The sequence below is a fragment of the Emys orbicularis genome, chromosome 3, assembly GCF_028017835.1.
Source record: "Emys orbicularis isolate rEmyOrb1 chromosome 3, rEmyOrb1.hap1, whole genome shotgun sequence".
In the NCBI taxonomy this organism is placed as follows: Eukaryota; Metazoa; Chordata; order Testudines; family Emydidae; genus Emys; species Emys orbicularis.
In genome coordinates this window covers 191,125,998-191,145,774 of record NC_088685.1, presented here as the reverse complement: position 1 = coordinate 191,145,774, position 19,777 = coordinate 191,125,998, and the positions used below count along the sequence as shown (strand labels likewise).

The 19,777-nt window shown below is 48.4% G+C and overlaps 1 protein-coding gene across 1 annotated transcript in view; it reads right to left on the bottom strand.

Moving 5' to 3' along the window:
* The window catches only part of CFAP36 (cilia and flagella associated protein 36), a 130,247-nt gene that overhangs the window by 61,215 nt on the left and 49,255 nt on the right, over positions 1-19,777 (bottom strand). The window contains exons 4-5 of the mRNA XM_065400889.1: positions 8,723-8,837; positions 5,368-5,455 (exon numbers count right to left, since the gene is read on the bottom strand). Coding sequence (XP_065256961.1) covers positions 5,368-5,455; positions 8,723-8,837 — 203 coding nt within the window. The remainder of the gene's footprint in view (positions 1-5,367; positions 5,456-8,722; positions 8,838-19,777) is intronic.

The following is a 19,777-nucleotide window of genomic DNA, read 5'->3' as shown; positions in this document are numbered from 1 at the left end:
GGGGAACCGGGGGTCTAGCATAAGGGAACGCTCTGTCCAAACCCTTTAAAAACCTGGAAGTCATGTGGTGGGAGAACACTGACTGTCCCGCCACCGGAGGGAGGAAGGCCGAAATGGCCGCCAGGTGCATCCTGATCGAGGAGGGGGCTAGCCCTTGGGTCCTAAGGGACAGGAGGTAGTCCAGGACCAGCTGGAGCAGAGCGGACGCGGGGGAGGAACCTCTCTCTCTTGCCCATGAGGAGAACCGATACCACTTAGCCAGGTAGGTCCTCCGTGTGGACGGCTTCCTGCTTTCAAGCAGGACCCGTCTAACAGCCTCGGTACACCTCCCCTCCTCCGCATCTAGCCACGGAGCAGCCACGCCGTCAGGTGGAGCGGGGCCAGGTTGGGATGGAGGAGACGACCTCCCTCCTGGGAGAGGAGGTCCGGGCGGAGCGGCAGCCTGCGAGGGGGGGCCGCCAAGAGTTGCAGTAGGGTCCCGTACCAATGTTGACGGGCCCAATCCGGGGCTATCAGGATAATTCTCGCCCCATCTGACTTCACCTTCTGTAGGACCCTGCCTATGAGGGGGAAGGGCGGGAAGGCGTACATCAGGGGCCCCGACCAATCGAGCAGGAACGCGTCCGTCATGGCCCCATCGCCTTCTATCACCCTGGAGCAGAACCTGGGACACAGGCGGTTCTGGGCGGTGGCGAATAGGTCCACCTGGGGAGTGCCCCACTGAAGGAAAATGCATTCTGCCACCTCCCTGTACAGGGACCACTAGTGTTGAGGTGAGAACACCCTGCTCAGGCAATCTGCGAGCATGTTGCTCTCGCCGGGTAGGTGGAACGCTCAGAGGAGGATGTTGTGTGCTATACAGAACTTCCACAGGAGTTGGGCTTCCTGGCATAAGGCCCTGGAGTGCGTGCCCCCTTGCCTGTTGATGTAATACATTGCGGTGGTGTTGTCCATGAGGACTCTGACCACCTTCCCTTGCAAGTGCTGGCGAAAGGCCAGGCATGCCAGGCACACAGCCCTGAGTTCCCTGACATTTATGTGCAGGGTCAGTTCCTCGGGTGACCACATACCCTGGGTTCTGACATCCCCCACGTGGGCTCCCCAGCCCAGGTCCGAGGCATCCGACACTAGATCTAGTGAGGGAGAGGGGTCTCGGAAGGGGATACCCCGGAGCATGTTGCTCGGGAGGGACCACCATTGGAGGTCTGCAACCACCGTCGGCGGTACTGTGACAACCTTGTCCAGGCCGTCCCTGGCCTGGGAATAGCGGGAGGCCAACCAGAGTTGGAGGGGCCTCATCCGGAGCCTGGCATGTCGCACCACTGTGGTGCATGTTGCCATGTGGCCGAGGATTTGAAGGCATATCCGAGCCGTGGTTACCGGGAAGGCTGTGACCGAGGCGACGAGACCTCTGAGTGCCTCGAACCTGTCCCTTGGAAGGGAGGCCGTGGCCACCTGGGAGTCCAGCAGCGCTCCTATGAATTCTATGTGCTGGACTGGAACTAACGTGGATTTCTCCTCGTTTACCACTAGGCCCAGAGTGGAGCAGGTGCGTAGCAAGAGGGATACTTGCTGCTGCACCTGGGACCGGGACTTGCCCTTGAGCAGCTAATCGTCCAGGTAGGGAAAGACCTGCAGCCCTCTCCTCCTGAGGTGGGCCGCTACCACTGCCATACATTTGGTGAAAACCCTGGGGGCCGTCGAGAGGCCAAAGGGGAGGACCGTAAACTGGTAGTGGTCCTGACCCACCAGGAAACAGAGAAAGCGCCAGTGACCTTCGAAAATGTGGATGTGGAAGTAGGAATCCTGAAGGTCCAGCACTGCAAACCAATCCCCCGGGTCTAGGGAGGGAATAACAGAGGCTAGGGACACCATGCGGAATTTGCAGCGTACCAAAAACTGGTTGAGCTTCCGCAGATCGAGGATGGGCCGAAGCCTGCCCTTCGCCTTCGGGATGAGGAAATACCTGGAATAGAATCCCTTGCCCCGGAATTCCCAAGGAACCCTCTCTACGGCTCCCAGGGAGAGGAGGCGCTGTACCTCCTGACCTAGAAGGAGCGCATGTTCCGGGTCCTCCGCTGACTCCCTGGCTGGAGGGCAATTGGGAGGGGGCGAAACAAACTGCAACCTGTACCCCAAGGATACAGTGTTGAAGACCCAGCGGTCCGTAGTAATACGGGACCATTGCAAACGGAAGGCAGGTAAACGATTTGCAAACCTGAACTTTATTAACTGGGGGGGAGGGGGCGGGGTTAACCTGGCAACAGGCCCGGTGACCCCCCGCAAGCTGTCAAAAACGCCGCTTCCCTGGCCTCTTGGCCTTAAAGGGCCCCGGACGAGGGCCTGAGCGGGATTGGTGTTGTGACCGACGCCTCTGCTCCCGCTGCTTCTTAGGCGGGGGCTCGTATCTACCCCGAGCCTGTGGAGTGGAGGTGTGAGGCCTGGGCTTGTCCTTGGCTGGCGGGATGTACAGGCCCAGCGTCTGCAGGGTAGTACGGGAGTCTTTCATCCCATGCAGACGCATATCTGTTTGATCTGCAAACAGGGCCCGACCATCGAACGGCAGGTCCTGCATGATCGACTGGGACTCAGCCGATAGGCCAGAGAGCGAAAGCCAGGATGCCCTTCTCATGGAGATCACCGCGGCCATCGAACGAGCAGCCGTGTCCGCCGCATCGGAGGCCGCCTGGAGCGCCGCTTTAGCCGCCGCCGCACCCTCATCCACAAGGGCCCGGAACTCCTTCCTGTCCTTCTCGAGGAGGGAGGGCTCAAACTTGGCAAGGGACCCCCACAGGTTAAAATCATATCTGCTCAAGAGTGCCTGGTGGTTGGCCACTCTGAGTTGAAAGCTCGCAGACGAATAAACTTTTCTCCCAAAGGAATCCAGCCTGCGAGCGTCTTTGTCCTTAGGGGTAGGAGCGGGTTGGCCGTGCCTCTCTCGGTAGTTCACCGACTCCACCACTAGAGAGTTCGGAGTTGGGTGGGAGTATAAGTACTCGTGCCCCTTTGTGGACACAAAGTACTTCCATTCGGCCTTTTGGAGATCGGACAGAGAGATGCCGGGGTTTGCCAGAGGCCAGTAGTAATATTGGCCACCCCCTGATGGAGCGGGAGGGCCACACGCCCCGGCGTCGAGGAGGTCAGGACATTAAACAATGTGTCCGATGGCTCCATCTGGAGCTGGAGGTTTGATGCCATCCTCCTGAGTAGCTCCTGGTGGGCCGTGAAATCCTCCTGAGAGACCGGAGGTGGTGGCGCCACGGAGTCGTCCGGCGCCAAGAAGGTCAGTGCCGCAGTGTCGGCTGCACCCAGCTGTACCTCAAGCTCGACGTCCTGACCCGGGGCCCGAGTCAGTGCCGGAGGGTCGGTGCCCACTGCCTCATGGCGGTGCTGAGGCGGCGACGTCTGCTGGGCCTGGGACGCTCCTGCCACGGAGCGGGGTCCCGGCGGTGCCGGTGCCTGGGGCCACAGTGCTCACTGGCACCACTGTCCCTGCCAGGGAACGGCCTGGCCCTGGGACGCGAGGTGGCCCGGAAGGGCCGGCTGGTCCTGCGGCACCGAGCGGTTCGACAAGGGTCGGCTGCGTGCCGAAGCCGAAGTCCAGGATGAGCGGACGGTGCCGTACGAATGGCTGGAGCGGTCCCGTACATGACGTCTCCGGCCCCTGGGGGAGGACAGGTAGGAGTCGGGGGTGCTGTCCCCGTAGTGCCTCCGGCGCCCAAGACTACGACTCCTCGGTGCCTAGGATTCCCGTGACGAGCTCCGGGCGTAGCGCCTTCCACGGCGGGTGCCGGAGCGGGAACGGCGGTGCCGCCGACGACGAGACCTGTCCCTGCGGTGAAGGCTCGAAGAGGAGCGGCGCCGTCTCTTAGTGCCTCCCCTACGGTCTCCCGGAGTGGAGGTGGAAAGCTCGCTCGCAGACGATCCTGCTCGGGGCGTGGAGGCACGCCGAGGTCCGCGGCTCAGCCCTTCAACTCGGGACAGTATCTCGACCTCGGAGACATCCGGAAAGGGTCGATGGGCACTGAGCGAAGGCTTCCCACGGGATCGGGGGCCCGACTGGAGCGGCGCTCCCGGTACCGGAAGCGTCATGATGTTGCACGCAGCCTGAGCTGCCTCCGGCGTCGAAGGCATTCTCACCTCTAGCGAGGCGCGCGTGGACGGCACCGGACTACTCTGCTCTACCCGAGTCAGAGGTCTCGGTCCCGATGGGGATCGTGGGCTGCCCAACGCGGGTCTAGCCTCACCCCAATCTTTCTCCCGGCGCCGCTGAGTCTTCCCTTGCTTCTTAGAAGGGGAACGGTGTATTTTGAGGGCTTCTCTCCTGGTCTAGAGTCCTCTCTGAGGGACAGATATGTTATCTGCTCCAAGCTGCATTTGCATTTGACATGGAGGAACCTTTTCACTTCAGAGGGTGAAGCCGGGTTTCTCTATCTTGGAGTTGGCGCTGAAACTGTCCATGCTGACACAGTCCACACCAAGGCCTTTGGTGCCAAGCTAGATGTGGTCAGTTTGGGGGTGCCAATGCTGATGGTTTGGACACCTTTTTATTTTCCCTTCCTTGCTAGAACTATGGATGTGGAGCCCAGTAGCCAGGATACTCACCAAAGACAATCTCCTCGGTTCCTGTATGAAGGATGTCTTCCACTCCTGGATCTAAAGCTACCTTCATGAATTGCTCCAAGAGGTGCAGTTTGAACTTCACATCTCAAGATTTCAGGGTACAGGACGAAAAGGAGCAGGAGTCACACTTGTTGGGGATGTGTGCTTCCCCAAGACAAAACAGGCATCTGCTGTGTTCGTCTATGATGAGTATAAACTAACAGCAGGAAGGGCAAAGCTTAAATCCGGTGGGTTTTGATTTCACCTTAGCCAGTGGCAGGCGCAAAGCACCTCACCCAGGTGTTTAGAGGGGGAAATCTCTCTTCTGTCTTTCCTAACTGCTTTCTTCTTTCTGTTTTGGAATGGAAACACACAACAAAAATCAAATGAAGAAATTAATAAAACAAAGAGAAGAAGAGTTTCTTCACTGGAGAAGAGTTCTGAAATTCAGAAGCAGGTCAGATACAGTCCAGGTTGTCTCTCACTGCCAGGGGTGTTAAGCGGGAAATAAGGGAGGGTTGGGGACACTTTGCCCTATATGCCTTCTCATGGGAGCACAAGGAGGCACGGCCCGGCTGGACATGGTTGTACAAAAGAGTCCAAGCTTGCACACATGTACACTTATACTAGGATCCACACTGACACATGTTGAAGAAGAATATTTATGCCACCTAGAAAATGAGAAAAACACCCAAGTAAAATGCAGCAGAATATCCATCTATGTCTACTACCATAAATATTAAGTAGGAGACCACTTCTTGTTACCTAAGAACCTCTCTGAGTATTTTCATTTCTTGTTGTTCAATTTCAGTGAACACATCAGAACCATCTGTCAAACAGTCAGGTAGCACACCTATAAAAAAAACATAGCAAAAATGCATGTATTGCTCTAAAGAAAATGGATTCTTACTCCATTTTGCATGCATTCTTCAACCAGAGAGAGAATAGTAGGGAGAAATTACTAAACTGTAATTCTGTGTCCCAGAAGATATGTTTCCAAAAAGATTCTAAACTTTTGGGTCTCAACTTCTCAATATGAGACTGGCAAAACTTTCAAAGCTCTAAAGGACTGGTCCCCAAGGGCAGCTGTAGCTGGTAGAGCATGAGCCAGGCTCTCCATTATTCTGTGCCATTTCCCACATTTCTGAAGCTCCCAAGTGACAAGCCAAAGTGAAAAATTATCTCGCAGACTAAGAACTATTACAGTAGGAAAAAACAGCACAAAAAGACAAAACCCCAAACTCTGAAGGAGGAAGATGGGTGGATGAATGGGAATCATATCAGAAAGATCTTGAGAGAAGCACAATTACAGGTACAGTAACTCCTCGCTTAACGTTGTAGTAATGTTCCTGAAAAATGCTACTTTAAGCAAAATGATGTTAAATTAATCCAATTTCCCCATAAGAATTAATGTAAATTGGGGGGGTTAGGTTCCAGGGAATTTTTTTTCACTAGACAAAAGACTACACACACACACACACAGTATAAGTTTTAAACAAACAATTTAATACTGTACACAGCAATGATGATTGTGAAGCTTGGGTGAGGTGGTGGAGTCAGAGGGTGGAAGAGGGTGGGATATTTCCCAGTGAATGCCTTGCTGCTAAATGATGAACTAGCACACGGCTGAGCCCTCATGGGTTAACGCATTGTTGTTAATGTAGCCTCACACTCTACAAGGCAGCACGAATGGAAGGAGGAGGAGACAGCATGGCAGAGAGAGACAGACACGTACCGTGTGTGTCTGTGTGACAGTGAGAGACAGAGACACACACCGTGTGTGTGTGTGTGTGTGTGTGTGTGTGTGTGTGTGTGTGTGTGTGTGTGAGAGAGAGAGAGACACACACACACACACCGTGTGAGAGAGAGATGTGCATTGCCCCTTTAAGTACGCTGACCCCACTCTAAGTACACTGTCTTTTTAAGTAGATCAGCAAGTTGAGACAGCAGCTGCTGCCAGCAAGCTCCCTCCATCCTGAGCCCTATCATGTCCCCCGCCTGCTCTGTGGAGATGAGGTGCAGGAGTGGGGGAGGGGGACACCCTGACATTAGCACCCTTCTTCCCCCTGCCCCCCCTGCACAGCAAGCAGGAGGCTCCCGGGAGCAGCTCCAAGGCAGAGGGCAGGAGCAGCACATGGCAGTGGGGGGAGGCACAGCTGAACTGCCCGGCAATTGATAGCCTGCTGGGCGGCTGCCGCACAGGAAACTTAGGGGAGCTGATATGGGGGCTGCCGGTCCACCCTGGTTCCAAGCCCCCACCAGCTAGCTCCAACGGTCTGCTCTTTCTGCAAGCAGTGGACAAAGCAGGCAGCTGTGAAACAACGTTACCAGGGAGCATTGCGCAACTTTAAACAAGCATGTTCTCTAACTGATCAGCAATGTAACAACAAAACAACGTTCACTGGGACGACGTTAAGTGAGGAGTTACTGTAAATAATTTCCCCTCATCTAAAAGGTACTCAGATATTATGTTGATGAGTGGAATAAAACAGTCCATGAGGAAATTAGTAATTCCGTATTCAGTACATAGTTTGGATGATGTGCAGTAAATATGGCATGGGACCACACAATGAATGACAATAAAAATAAATATTTAATAGCTACCTATTAAGTGAGCATCATCCACCCTGTGCACTGAATGAGACAAGGGTCCAGTGGAAAAAATAGTATGTGATCATGTAAAGACTATTATAACGCATACTCAGAAGGGGGCCAAATTAAGGTTGCACAGACAACCTTAATTCTGGCATTTCCTAGCTTTTAAGTGCTTGACTTTGCAACCTTAATGTTGTTTTAATGGAATTTCTTGTATATTATATGTGTGCATGTGTTTGAGTCTGTTGTTATTCAAACAGAAAATTGTAGGTATTTTTCCTTTTTTGTGGCCCCAATTCTGGGTTCCACGATGGCCCCTTTATGCTGTTTTTTAAAAGGAAACAGCTTACAAAAACAGTCAGTGTGTTCAAACTGAGCATGTGTCCAGCCTACCCATTGGCTTGGGCATTCAGCTTCTAGTCCCTGGCTCTGACCCTTAGCTCTGCTCTTGACTACACCCCTGGCGTCCCGTGGTCCTCATCCTTGACTCCACTCTAACCTCCAAGCTTGGCTACCCCCTTGGCTCCAACCATTAGACCCGATTGCCCATGTCCCAGTCATGTCCACTAGACTATTACTTGTAACAACTATATACTTTACTTACACACACACACTTTTGTTGTACAGACCAAAAAGGCAGAGGAAAATTACAAAACCTCTAGATTTAGTTTCAAGCTTACAGTGTGAAATACAAGAGTCGAAGTCTCCAGACAATAGCATGCTGAAATTACTGCACATATATATGTATGGAGTTGTTACAAGTCAATAGATATTAATAGAGTGACTAAATAATAACTCTCATGTATTTAACTCCTACAGTTTGAGATGCAGCACCTGAAAATGAGAGAGTAGTAATGGAAGTACACATCAAATTTACTGTACAGCCATTATGTTCAAAACTGCTATACAGAATGAGGTAAATATTCCCCCATACTGAGGGTCTAGGACACAAATAAATTGGTACGATTCCTCTGGGTAGAGAGTGGGGCTGGTGAGAAGATTTGAATGTGCATTCCCTACACAGAGTAGAATACAGCTCCTTGTGCAGCTATACATAGAGATTTGGAGCAACGGTAAGGTTAGGTGTCAAATGGATCAGATGCTATGAAAATCCATCTGTCCCTGTCCTCCACTGAGCTGGGGAACAGGCAACTTGAGAGCTGCTGCACTTTTGATCACAACTACATTGTGCCAAATTATAGTTACTTTTGTAATACCACCATTTAAATCAGACAATCCTTAAACTGAAATTTGAATCCAAGTTTCATAGAAATAATCTAATAGGCTTTCAGATAAAGTTTTAGATACATTTTAAAAGGAATACAATTAGCTGTGGCTGACAGAACCAGTTGTAGACTCAGGGTGAAATCCTAGCCCCACTGAAATCAATGGAAGTTTTGCCATTGAATTCATTTGGGCCAGGATGTGCCCTTAAGTATTTATGGATGGGTAGACCATAGAGTTATCCACAAAACAGCTAAAAAGATGCACTGAAAACTAAAATTTCTCATTTACTATTTCTTACCATTTCTTTCTTGAATGATTCTAATGGCTTGCAACTGCATTTCAATATTTTTCTGTACCATCATTTCTTTAAATAATCTAAAATCTTCTGCTGCCAACACTGGTTGCAAAATGGCCTTTGGGGGGGAAAAAAATCTACAAATTAATTAAAAACTTTATAGAAAGCAAAAACTGATCATTTCAAAATAGCCCAAACATGAAAAGCTCTGTATTATTACAGCAAGACAACATTTGTATGTTGTGTCTACTTAGAATCTTTTTTGTTTTATGCCCTGAAATAAACAGCTATTGCCGACACAATGCCAAGAACGCTGGAAACAACAGGCAACTATCCAAGGATTCATGAGCATGGAAAACAAAGAGCTTTTCTTGTCTTATGCTCTTTAAAATCCATCACTGCCATATCTGATTTTCTGTTTTCTAAATGCAGTTTATAAACTGTATGATGTAGTAAAATTACTGCTGGTGGAATTCTGCGCCAAAAAATTAAAAATTCTGCAGGAAAAAATTAAAAATTCTATGCACAATATTTTAAAATTCTGCAAAATTCTGCATATTTTATTTTTCAAAATAAAACAATATAATCACACCAGTTTCAATTATTTTTGGTCATTTATTTCAAAATACCTGTCAGCAAGTAGGTCTGTAACAATACCGACAACAAAAAAAGATTCAGGAAACGTTTTTTTGACAAATAGATTCCTTACTAGGCATATTAATACAGAATTCCAAGTAATAATTCATTTAAACTACAATACAGAACCGTTTTTCCTGCACCCCTCAGAAGCAATGCAAAGGCTTGGGAGAGTCAGGGGTGACAGAATTGTTGAGGGAGTGGGAAGTAAATTGCTAGGAAGGAGCCTGGGTGTGAACTTGGAGGGTTGTTTGGCATGGGTGGGGAAAGTATGAAACAGTTTTATTTGGGGGGTGGGGAGGGATTGTTAGGGAGCTTCCCCCATGCAGACCCTGGCTGACCCCTAGCCTCTCCCATTCAGTCAGGCACATCTGCCTCTGTCCCTGTGTGTGTCTGTGCCCTTACCCAGCCACTCCCGTCCCTATGTAGCTCTGCACCCTCTCCCGCATCCCCAAGTGTCTCTGTGCCCTCACCCAGCCTCTATGTAGCTCTGCACGCCCCCCCCCCCGCGTCCCCATGTGTCTCCGCACCTCCCTCCCCTCGGTGGCCCTATGCCTCCACTCCCATTCAGCCCCTGCCCCAGTCTGTCCTCCCCCACTAGCCCTTATGAGCCCGTCTGACCCCCCCAGTACCCCGCGCTGTCTGTCTCTCCATAACCCCCGTCTCCTGACCTGGCCCGACAGGCGCTGTGAAGAAGGCAGGCTCTCTCTTCCTTAGCTGGCTGTTTGCTTTCAGCTTTGTTCTATCGCCACAATGCCCTCTGGTGGGCAAAAGGCGGAACTGCAGCAACATTTTGGCAGAAGCTTTTTCTGTGCAAAAAATTAGAAATCTGTGGGGCTCGTTAATTATGTGCATGTGCAGAAGTGCAGAATTCCCCCAGGAGTATAAAATATATTAAATGACTTAATTCAACATTGAGGCCCCAGTCCTTCAATGAATTCCATTGCAGGTGGACCTCTACACCAGCACAGAATCACAGTGAAGTCAATGGGACTCTGTATGAATGTTAAGGTAACCCATGTATAGTTCATTGCAATATCAGAGCCTAATATATTTAATTATTTTTAATTGAACATTATTATATGTTTTGTGAACCTAGTGAGACTGTAATTCTGTCAAACTTATCAATATTTTAATAGTTATACCCAACTCTCCTAGACAGGACAAAAATATTTAAGGATGTCAAAAGGAATAATAAAAATTAAAAGCTGGTTGGTCTAGTGGCATATAATAGTGCTCTGCATTTTATGTGAATTGGATTCTATTCTCATGGTGAAATCCTGGCCCCATTGAAGTCAATGGCAAAACTCCTAGTGACTTTAGTGGGGCCAAGATTTTATCTTCAGTATTTTTTTCCTCCTCAAGCTCACAGGAGAGTGGTATGAAGGCAACACACGCAGCCCATATGCCCATTCCTTCTTGGCTGGTGACAGAACTTTGAGTCATTAGCGCTGTTGGACTGAAAGGTAGGTAGGAGGATTGTAGAATTACACTGGAAAGACAGATTACACTTGGCTAAGTGCCACGCCATTACTGTAATGGTGGAGAGAGACTTGATGCATGATGCAGTTTTGGTGTGACTTACTCGGTAGCAACTTTTGTGTGTGGTTAAAAGGTATACTACAAGCACTGAAGGTGCTTGCAACAGAGCTAACACTTAAATTTCTCTAATGTAGACTAGACTCCAGATTCTGGATAGGCCATAAATTAAAAAAAAAAGAAGAAGAAGAAGAAAGCTAGTGGTTAAGGGAAAATACCTGGAATATATCCCCTGCCCTCTTTCTAACGACAGCCAACACATTATGGTATGGTTGCTAAAAGGAATAAGATGTCTAACATTTGCTCCTCCACACTACAGTTCAACTTAAGTGCTACAATTTGGTGAGCTTTCCCAGAATCTGATTTTGCAGCTCTGTAAAATAATGCTGAAGGACTATGCTGTGTCCAAGATAATTAGAAACCAACAAGAGTGATTGCTAATGTTTCTCCAACTGAAAAATCATGTGGGCAGAAACTGGCCGGCTATCCATTCCAAAACTTTTCTAAAACCTGGATATTTTTATATTTGTATTGAAGTTTAAGTGATTTGAAGAATTGTGGCTCAAGTCAATCTTTCTTTGCAGCTTATTTTGTAAACAAATTTAAGGAAACTGATTGATAAGAATCACACTGTCCTTGTTATTTTCCCTTTGTAGTAAGGGTTTTAAGTCTCAATATCCCATGCCATCCTAAACAATAACAACAAGGAGTCTGGTGGCACCTTAAAGACTAACATTTATTTGGGCATAAGCTTTCGTGGGTAAAAACCTCACTTCTTCGGATGCATAGAGTGAAAGTTACAGATGCAGGCATTATATACTGACACATGGAGAGCAGGGAGTTACTTCGCAAGTGGAGAACCAGTGTTGACAGGGCCAATTCAATCAGGGTGGATGTAGTCCACTCCCAATAATAGATAAGGAGGTGTCAATTCCAGGAGAGGAAAAGCTGCTTCTGTAATGAGCCAGCCACGCCCAGTCCCTATTCAAGCCCAGATTAATGGTGTTAAATTTGCAAATGAATTTTAGTTCTGCTGTTTCTCTTTGAAGTCTGTTTCTGAAGTTTTTTTGTTCAATAATAGTGACTTTTAAATCTGTAATAGAATGACCAGGGAGATTGAAGTGTTCACTTACTGGCTTATGTATGTTACCATTCCTGATGTCCGATTTGTGTCCATTTATTCTTTTGCGGAGGGACTGTCTGGTTTGGCCAATGTACATGGCAGAGGGGCATTGCTGGCACATGATGGCATATATAACATTAGTGGATGTGCAGGTGAATGAGCCCTTGATGGTGTGGCTGATGTGGTTGGGTCCTCTGATGGTGTCGCCAGAGTAGATATGGGGACAGAGTAGGCAACGAGGTTTCCTACAGGGATTGGTTCCTGGGTTGGTGTTTCTGTGGTGTGGTGTGTAGTTGCTGGTGAGTATTTGTTATATATGCCATCATGTGCCAGCATAGTCATAATGAACAGGTCGGATTATGAACAGGAGGCTGCCAGGCAACTCTCCAAGACCACATTCTACAGGCCACTATCCTCTGATCCCACTGAGGAATACCAAAAGAAACTACACCATCTGCTCAAGAAATTCCCAGCTACAATACGGGAACAAATCTACATGGACACACCCCCAGAACCCCGACCAGGGGTATTCTATCTGCTACCCAAGATCCATAAACCCGGAAACCCTGGACGCCCCATCATCTCAGGCATTGGCACTCTTACAGCAGGATTATCTGGCTATTTAGATTCTCTCCTCAGACCCTACGCTACCAGCACTCCCAGCTATCTTCGAGACACCACCGACTTCCTGAGGAAACTACAATGCATTGGTGTTCTTCCTGAAAACACCATCCTGGCCACCATGGATGTAGAAGCACTTTACACCAATATTCCACATGAGGATGGACTACAAGCTGTCAGGAACAGTATCCCTGATGAGGCCACAGCACGCCTGGTGGCTGAGCTTTGTGACTTTGTCCTCACCCACAACCACTTCAGATTTGGGGACAACTTATACCTTCAAGTCAGTGGCACTGCTATGAGTACCCGCATGGCCCCACAGTATGCCAACATTTTTATGGCTGACTTAGAACAACGCTTCCTCAGCTCCCGTCCCCTCGTGCCCCTCCTCTACTTGCGCTACATTGATGACATCATCATCATATGGACCCACGGAAAGGAGGCCCTTGAAGAATTCCACCTGGACTTCAACAATTTCCACCCCACCATCAACCTCAGCCTGGACCAGTCCACACAAGAGATCCACTTCCTGGAAACTACAGTGCAAATAAGTGATGGTCACATAAACACCACCCTATACCGGAAACCTACTGACCGCTATACGTACCTACATGCCTCCAGCTTCCATCCAAGACACATCACACGATCCATTGTCTACAGCCAAGCCCTAAGATACAACCGAATTTGCTCCAACCCCTCAGACAGAGACAAACACCTACAAGATCTTTATCAAGCATTCATAAAACTACAATACCCACCTGGGGAAGTGAGGAAACAGAATGACAGAGCAAGACGGGTACCCAGAAATCACCTACTACAGGACAGGCCCAACAAGGACAATAACAGAACACCACTGGCCACCACATACAGCCCCCAGCTAAAACCTCTCCAGCGCATTATCCATGATCTACAACCTATCCTGGAAAACGATCCTTCACTCTCACAGACCTTGGGAGGCAGGCCAGTCCTCGCTTACAGACAACCCCCCAACCTGAAGCAAATACTCACCAGCAACTACACACCACACCACAGAAACACCAACCCAGGAACCAATCCCTGTAGCAAACCTCGTTGCCTACTCTGTCCCCATATCTACTCTGGCGACACTATCAGAGGACCCAACCACATCAGCCACACCATCAAGGGCTCATTCACCTGCACATCCACTAATGTTATATATGCCATCATGTGCCAGCAATGCCCCTCTGCCATGTACATTGGCCAAACCGGACAGTCCCTCCGCAAAAGAATAAATGGACACAAATCGGACATCAGGAATGGTAACATACATAAGCCAGTAAGTGAACACTTCAATCTCCCTGGTCATTCTATTACAGATTTAAAAGTCACTATCATTGAACAAAAAAACTTCAGAAACAGACTTCAAAGAGAAACAGCAGAACTAAAATTCATTTGCAAATTTAACACCATTAATCTGGGCTTGAATAGGGACTGGGAGTGGCTGGCTCATTACAGAAGCAGCTTTTCTTCTCCTGGAATTGACACCTCCTCATCCATTATTGGGAGTGGACTACATCCACCCTGATTGAATTGGCCCTGTCAACACTGGTTCTCCACTTGCGAAGTGACTCCCTGCTCTCCATGTTTCAGTATATAATGCCTGCATCTGTAACTTTCACTCTATGCATCCGAAGAAGTGAGGTTTTTACCCACGAAAGCTTATGCCCAAATAAATCTGTTAGTCTTTAAGGTGCCACCAGACTCCTTGTTGTTTTTGTATATACAGACTAACACGGCTACCCCCTGATACTTGACACCATCCTAAACAATCTCTCTCCTTTCTTAAGAATTCACAGCCTTTAAATTACTTATAAACTTACTCTGTCTCTCCTTCTAGTCCTCTTAGTCATTACTTCACCAAGTGATATTTTGGGTTCTTTTAAACTTTACTCAAAAAAATCAATCCCACTATTGCCCTTTGATCATTTTTTTTGGCTCTTGTCTGAACTCCCTCCAATTTGTCTACCTCTTCATCATTTTGAGGTGTTGAGATCAACCAACCATTCGTATAGAATCATAGAAGATTAGGGTTGGAAAAGACCTCAGGAGGTCATCTAGTCCAACCCCCTGCTCAAAGCAGGACCAACACCAACTAAATCATCCCAGCCAGAGCTTTGTCAAGCCAGGCCTTAAAAACCTCTAAGGATGGAGAGATTCCACCACCTCCCTACATAACCCATTCCAGTGCTTCACCACACTCCTAGTGAAATAGTGTTTCCTAATATCCAACCTAGACCTCCCCCACTGCAACTTGAAACCATTGTTCCTTGTTCTGTCATCTGCCAACACTTAGAAAAGCCGAGCTCCATCCTCTTTGGAACCCCACTTCAGGTAGTTGAAGGCTGCTATCAAATCTCCCCTCACTCTTCTCTTCTATAGACTAAACAAGCCCAGTTCCCTCAGCCTCTCCTCGTAAGTCATGTGCCGTAGCCCCCTGATCATTTTCGTTGCCCTCCGCTGGACTCTCTCCAATTTGTTCACATCCTTTCCATAGTGGGGGGCACAAAACTGGACGCAATACCCCAGATGTGGCCCACCAGTGCCGAATAGAGGGGTATAATAACTTCCCTTAATCTGCTGGCAATGCTCCTAATGCAGCCCAATATGCTGTTAACCTTCTTGGCAACAAGGGCACACTGCTGACTCATATCCAGTTTCTCATCTACTCTAATCCCCAGGTCCTTTTCTGCAGAACTGCTGCTTAGCCAGTCAGTCCCCAGCCTGTAACGGTGCATGGGATTCTTCCATCCTAAGTGCAGGACTCTGCACTTGTCCTTGTTGAACCTCATCAGATTTCTTTTGGCCCAATCCTCCAATTTGTCTAGGTCACTCTGGACCCTATCCCTACCCTCCAGCATATCTACCTCTCCCCCCAGTTTAGTGTCATCTGCGAACTTGCTGAGGGTGCAATCCATCCCATCATCCAGATCATTAAAAAAGATGTTGAACAAAACCGGCCCCAGGACCAACCCTTGGGGTACTCTGCTTGATACCGGAGGCCAACTACTAGACATCAAGCCGTTGATCACTACCCGTTGAGCCCAAAAATCTAGCCAGCTTTCTATCTGCCTTATAGACTATTCATCCAATCCATACTTTTTTAACTTGTTGGCAAGAATACTGTGGGAGACCATATCAAAAGCTTTGCTAAAGTCAAGATATATCATATCCACTGCTTTCCCCATATCCACAGCGCCAGTTATCTCATCATAGGAGGCAATCAGGTTGTTCAAGCATGACTTGCCCTTGGTGAATCCATGTTGACTGTTCCTGATCACCTTCCTCTCATCTGAGTGCTTCAGAATGGTTTCCTTGAGGATCTGCTCCATGATTTTTTCAGGGACTGAGGTGAGGCTGGCCGGTCTGTAGTTCCCCGGGTTCTCCTTCTTCCCTTTTTTAAAGATGGGCACTATATTTGCCTTTTTCCAATTGTCAGGGACCTCCCCCAATCGCCACGAGTTTTCAAAGATAATGGCCAATGGCTCTGCAATCACATCAGCTAATTCCCTCAGCACCCTAGGATGCATTAGATCTGGACCCATAGACTTGTGCATGTCCAGCTTTTCTAAATTGTCCTTAACCTGTTCTTTCACCACTGAGGGTTGCTCACCTCCTCCCCATACTGTGTTGCCCAGGACAGCAGTGTGGGAGCTGACCCTGTCTATGAAAACCGAGGCAAAAAAAAGCATTGAGTACTTCAGCTTTTTCCACATCATCTGTCACTAGGTTACCTCCCCCATTCATTATGGGTCCCACACTTTCCCTGACCTTTTTCTTGTTGCTAACATACCTGTAGAAACCCTTCTTGTTACCCTTCACATCCCTTGCTAGCTGCACCTCCAGTTGTGTTTTGGCCTTCCTGATTACAGCCTTGCATGCTCAAGCAATATTTTTATACTCCTCCCTGGTCATCTGTCCAAGTTTCCATTTCTTGTAAGCTTCCTTTTTGTGTTTAAGCTCCCTGAAGATTTCACTGATGAGCCAAGCTGGTTGCCTGCCATATTTGCTATTCTTTCTGCACATCGGGATGGTTTGTTCCTGCGCCCTCAATAAGTCTTCTTTAAAATACAGCCATAGTTGTATGGCTTTCATAGTTAACTTTAATTCATTTGTATTGTGTAGTTAATACAACTTAAAAATTAATTAAAAAAATACAAAACACAGGAAACAAATTTTGATAAGAAGTTTTTGATGCCACATACAAATATATGGCCTTCAAGTGACACCACTGATCTAAATTAAAACTGCAGAAGTAATTTGCTAGCCACAATTCATAGCTGATGGGTGTTTGCCGACAGCGAGCAGCGGTCGGCAAACAGGGCGGCTAACAGGGGAGTTTAAGTGGGAGTGAGTCTCATTGGAGGAGAAGGTATCTGTACTTGCGTCTGTCTTTGTGGTGCTTGTATGTGTAGAGGCCTGTAGGGGCAGTGTGCTGAGCCCCGAGCCCTGATTAGGGGGCGGAGCTTGGCTGATTAGGGGACCTATAAAAGAGGCCTCCCAGCCAAGCAGCGAGCAGCTAGCAGCGAGCAGCGGTCGGCTAACAGGGGAGTTTAAGTGGGAGGCAGGAGGGCGCGGCGGTCGGTGTGCTTTGTTCCCTCAGAGACTGCAGGCAGAGACCATAGCAGCCATGAGCCAGGCAGCAGGGGACACAATGCAGATGAAAGCATGTAGCAGCTGCGGTATGTATATAGTACTAGGAGGTGGAACAGATCAGAGGTATGTTTGTATGAAATGCCGCCTACTTGCTCTGTTAGAGGAAAAGGTTCGGGGGTTGGAGATGCAGGTAGAGACCCTGGTAGAGTTTAGAAGGGGGTTTGAACAGCTAATGGAGCAAAGGCAAGGGGTAATTGAGGGGGAATGCTCAGGGGTGCAGGTGGAAGCGGGGGCTAGGGTCTGTGAGGGGGAAATGTCGGGGGGAGAACAAGAGCAGTGGAAACATGTGACCGTGAGAAGCAGGCCAAGGAAAAGGAGAGCTAGTGAGGGGGAAATAGAACTCAGGAACAGGTTTGGGTGTTTGGCTAACGAGGAGGGGACACAGCAGGTGGTAACTGATGGTGGGAGGCAAAGGAAGAAAAGAAGGGCGGCTAGTCCAATAGAAAGGGGGGAGGAGTTGATGGAGACGGCATCAATACTCGGCCCCGGGAGGATACAGGATGGCAATAGGGGGACTATAAGGGTAAATGGAGACAGACAGGAGTTACGGCCGCAGGGAACAGGGGATAGACTGGTAGATTGCGCTGCCCCTAGGCAAAGGCAGGTGTATGTGATTGGGGACTCTTTACTGAGGAGGTTAGACAGGCCAGTGACCAGGGCGGACCCAGAAAACAGAAGGGTGTGCTGTCTGCCGGGCGCTAAGATACGGGATGTGGACCTGCGGTTGAAAAGGATCCTAAAGGGAGCAGGTAAGAACCCCTTGATCATCCTTCATGTAGGAACGAATGACACGGCTAGGTTCTCGCTAGAGAGAATCAAGGGAGATTATGCCAGGCTGGGGAAGATGCTTAAGGAAGTTGAGGCTCAGATTATCTTCAGTGGGATTCTGCCTGTTCCTAGAGAAGGACAGCAAAGGGCAGACAGAATTGTGAGGATAAATAGCTGGCTGAGGGAGTGGTGCTATAAGGAGGGCTTTGGGATGTATGGCCACTGGGAGGCGTTCGGGGACAGACAGCTGTTCTCGCGGGATGGACTTCACCTGAGTAGGGAAGGAAATAGACTTCTGGGAGGGAGGCTGGCTCATCTCATCAAAAGGGCTTTAAACTAGGAACTTGGGGGAGAAGGTTGGGAGATGTCCAGTTAATCTCCACGCCAGATTCCAACACTGAAAATGAGGGAAAAGAGATAAGCACAGATATAGATAGGGGTAGGGAATTGGACATTAGAAGGAGGGGGCGGATGGACACTAGGGGGTCCGTACCAAAGTGCATAACTAATGGGAGAAAGGATAGACAGCATACGGTAAGATGTTTATACACCAATGCGAGAAGCCTAGGTAACAAAATGGAGGAACTGGAGCTCCTGGTCCAAGAAATGAAACCTGATATCGTAGGAATAACCGAAACATGGTGGAACGGTAGTCATGACTGGAGTACAGGTATGGAAGGGTATGTGCTGTTTAGGAATGACCGGAAAAAAGGTAAAGGTGGGGGTGTGGCACTGTATGTGAATAATGAACTAAAATGTAAAGAAATAATAAGTGATGGAATGGATAAGACAGAGACTGTCTGGGCAATGATTACACTGGGTAAAAGAACTACTAGAGCCTCCCCTGAGATACTGCTTGGGGTGTGTTATAGACCGCCGGGATCTAGCCTGGATGCGGACAAAGAACTATTTAATGTTTTTAAGGAAGTAAAAACTAATAAGAGCTGTGTGATCATGGGGGACTTTAACTTCCCGGACATAGATTGGGGAACAAATGCTAGTAACAATAATAGGGCTCAGATGTTCCTAGACGTGTTAGCAGATGAATTCCTTCAGCAAGTAGTAGCTGAACCGACGAGGGGGGATGCCATTTTAGATTTGGTGCTGGTGAGTAGTGAGGACCTAGTTGAGGAAATGATAGTAGGGGACAACCTTGGCTCGAGTGACCATGAGCTGATTCGGTTTAAACTAAATGGAAGGATTAACAGAAATAAAACTGTGACTAAGGTTTACGATTTCAAAAAGGCCAACTTTAATAAATTAAGGCAACTACTTAGGGAAATGGATTGGGCTAACATACTTAGAGAGCTAAAGGCAGATGAGGCCTGGGATTATTTCAAGCTGAAGTTGCACGAGCTGTCCGAGGCCTGGATCCCGAGAAAGGGGAAACGGTTAGTGGGCAGGAGAATTAGACCTAGCTGGATGAGCGGGCGTCTCAAAGGGGCGATTAAGAAAAAACAGAAAGCGTACAAAGAATGGAAGAGGGGGCAGATCGGCAAGGAAACCTACCTTATTGAGGTCAGAGCATGTAGGGATGCGGTGAGAAAGGCCAAAAGCCGTGTAGAGTTGGACCTCGCGAGGGGAATTAAATCCAATAGTAAGAGGTTTTATAGCCATATAAATAGGAAGAAAACAAAGAAAGAGGAAGTGGGACCGCTGAAGCATGTAAATGGAGTGGAGATTAAGGATAATCTAGG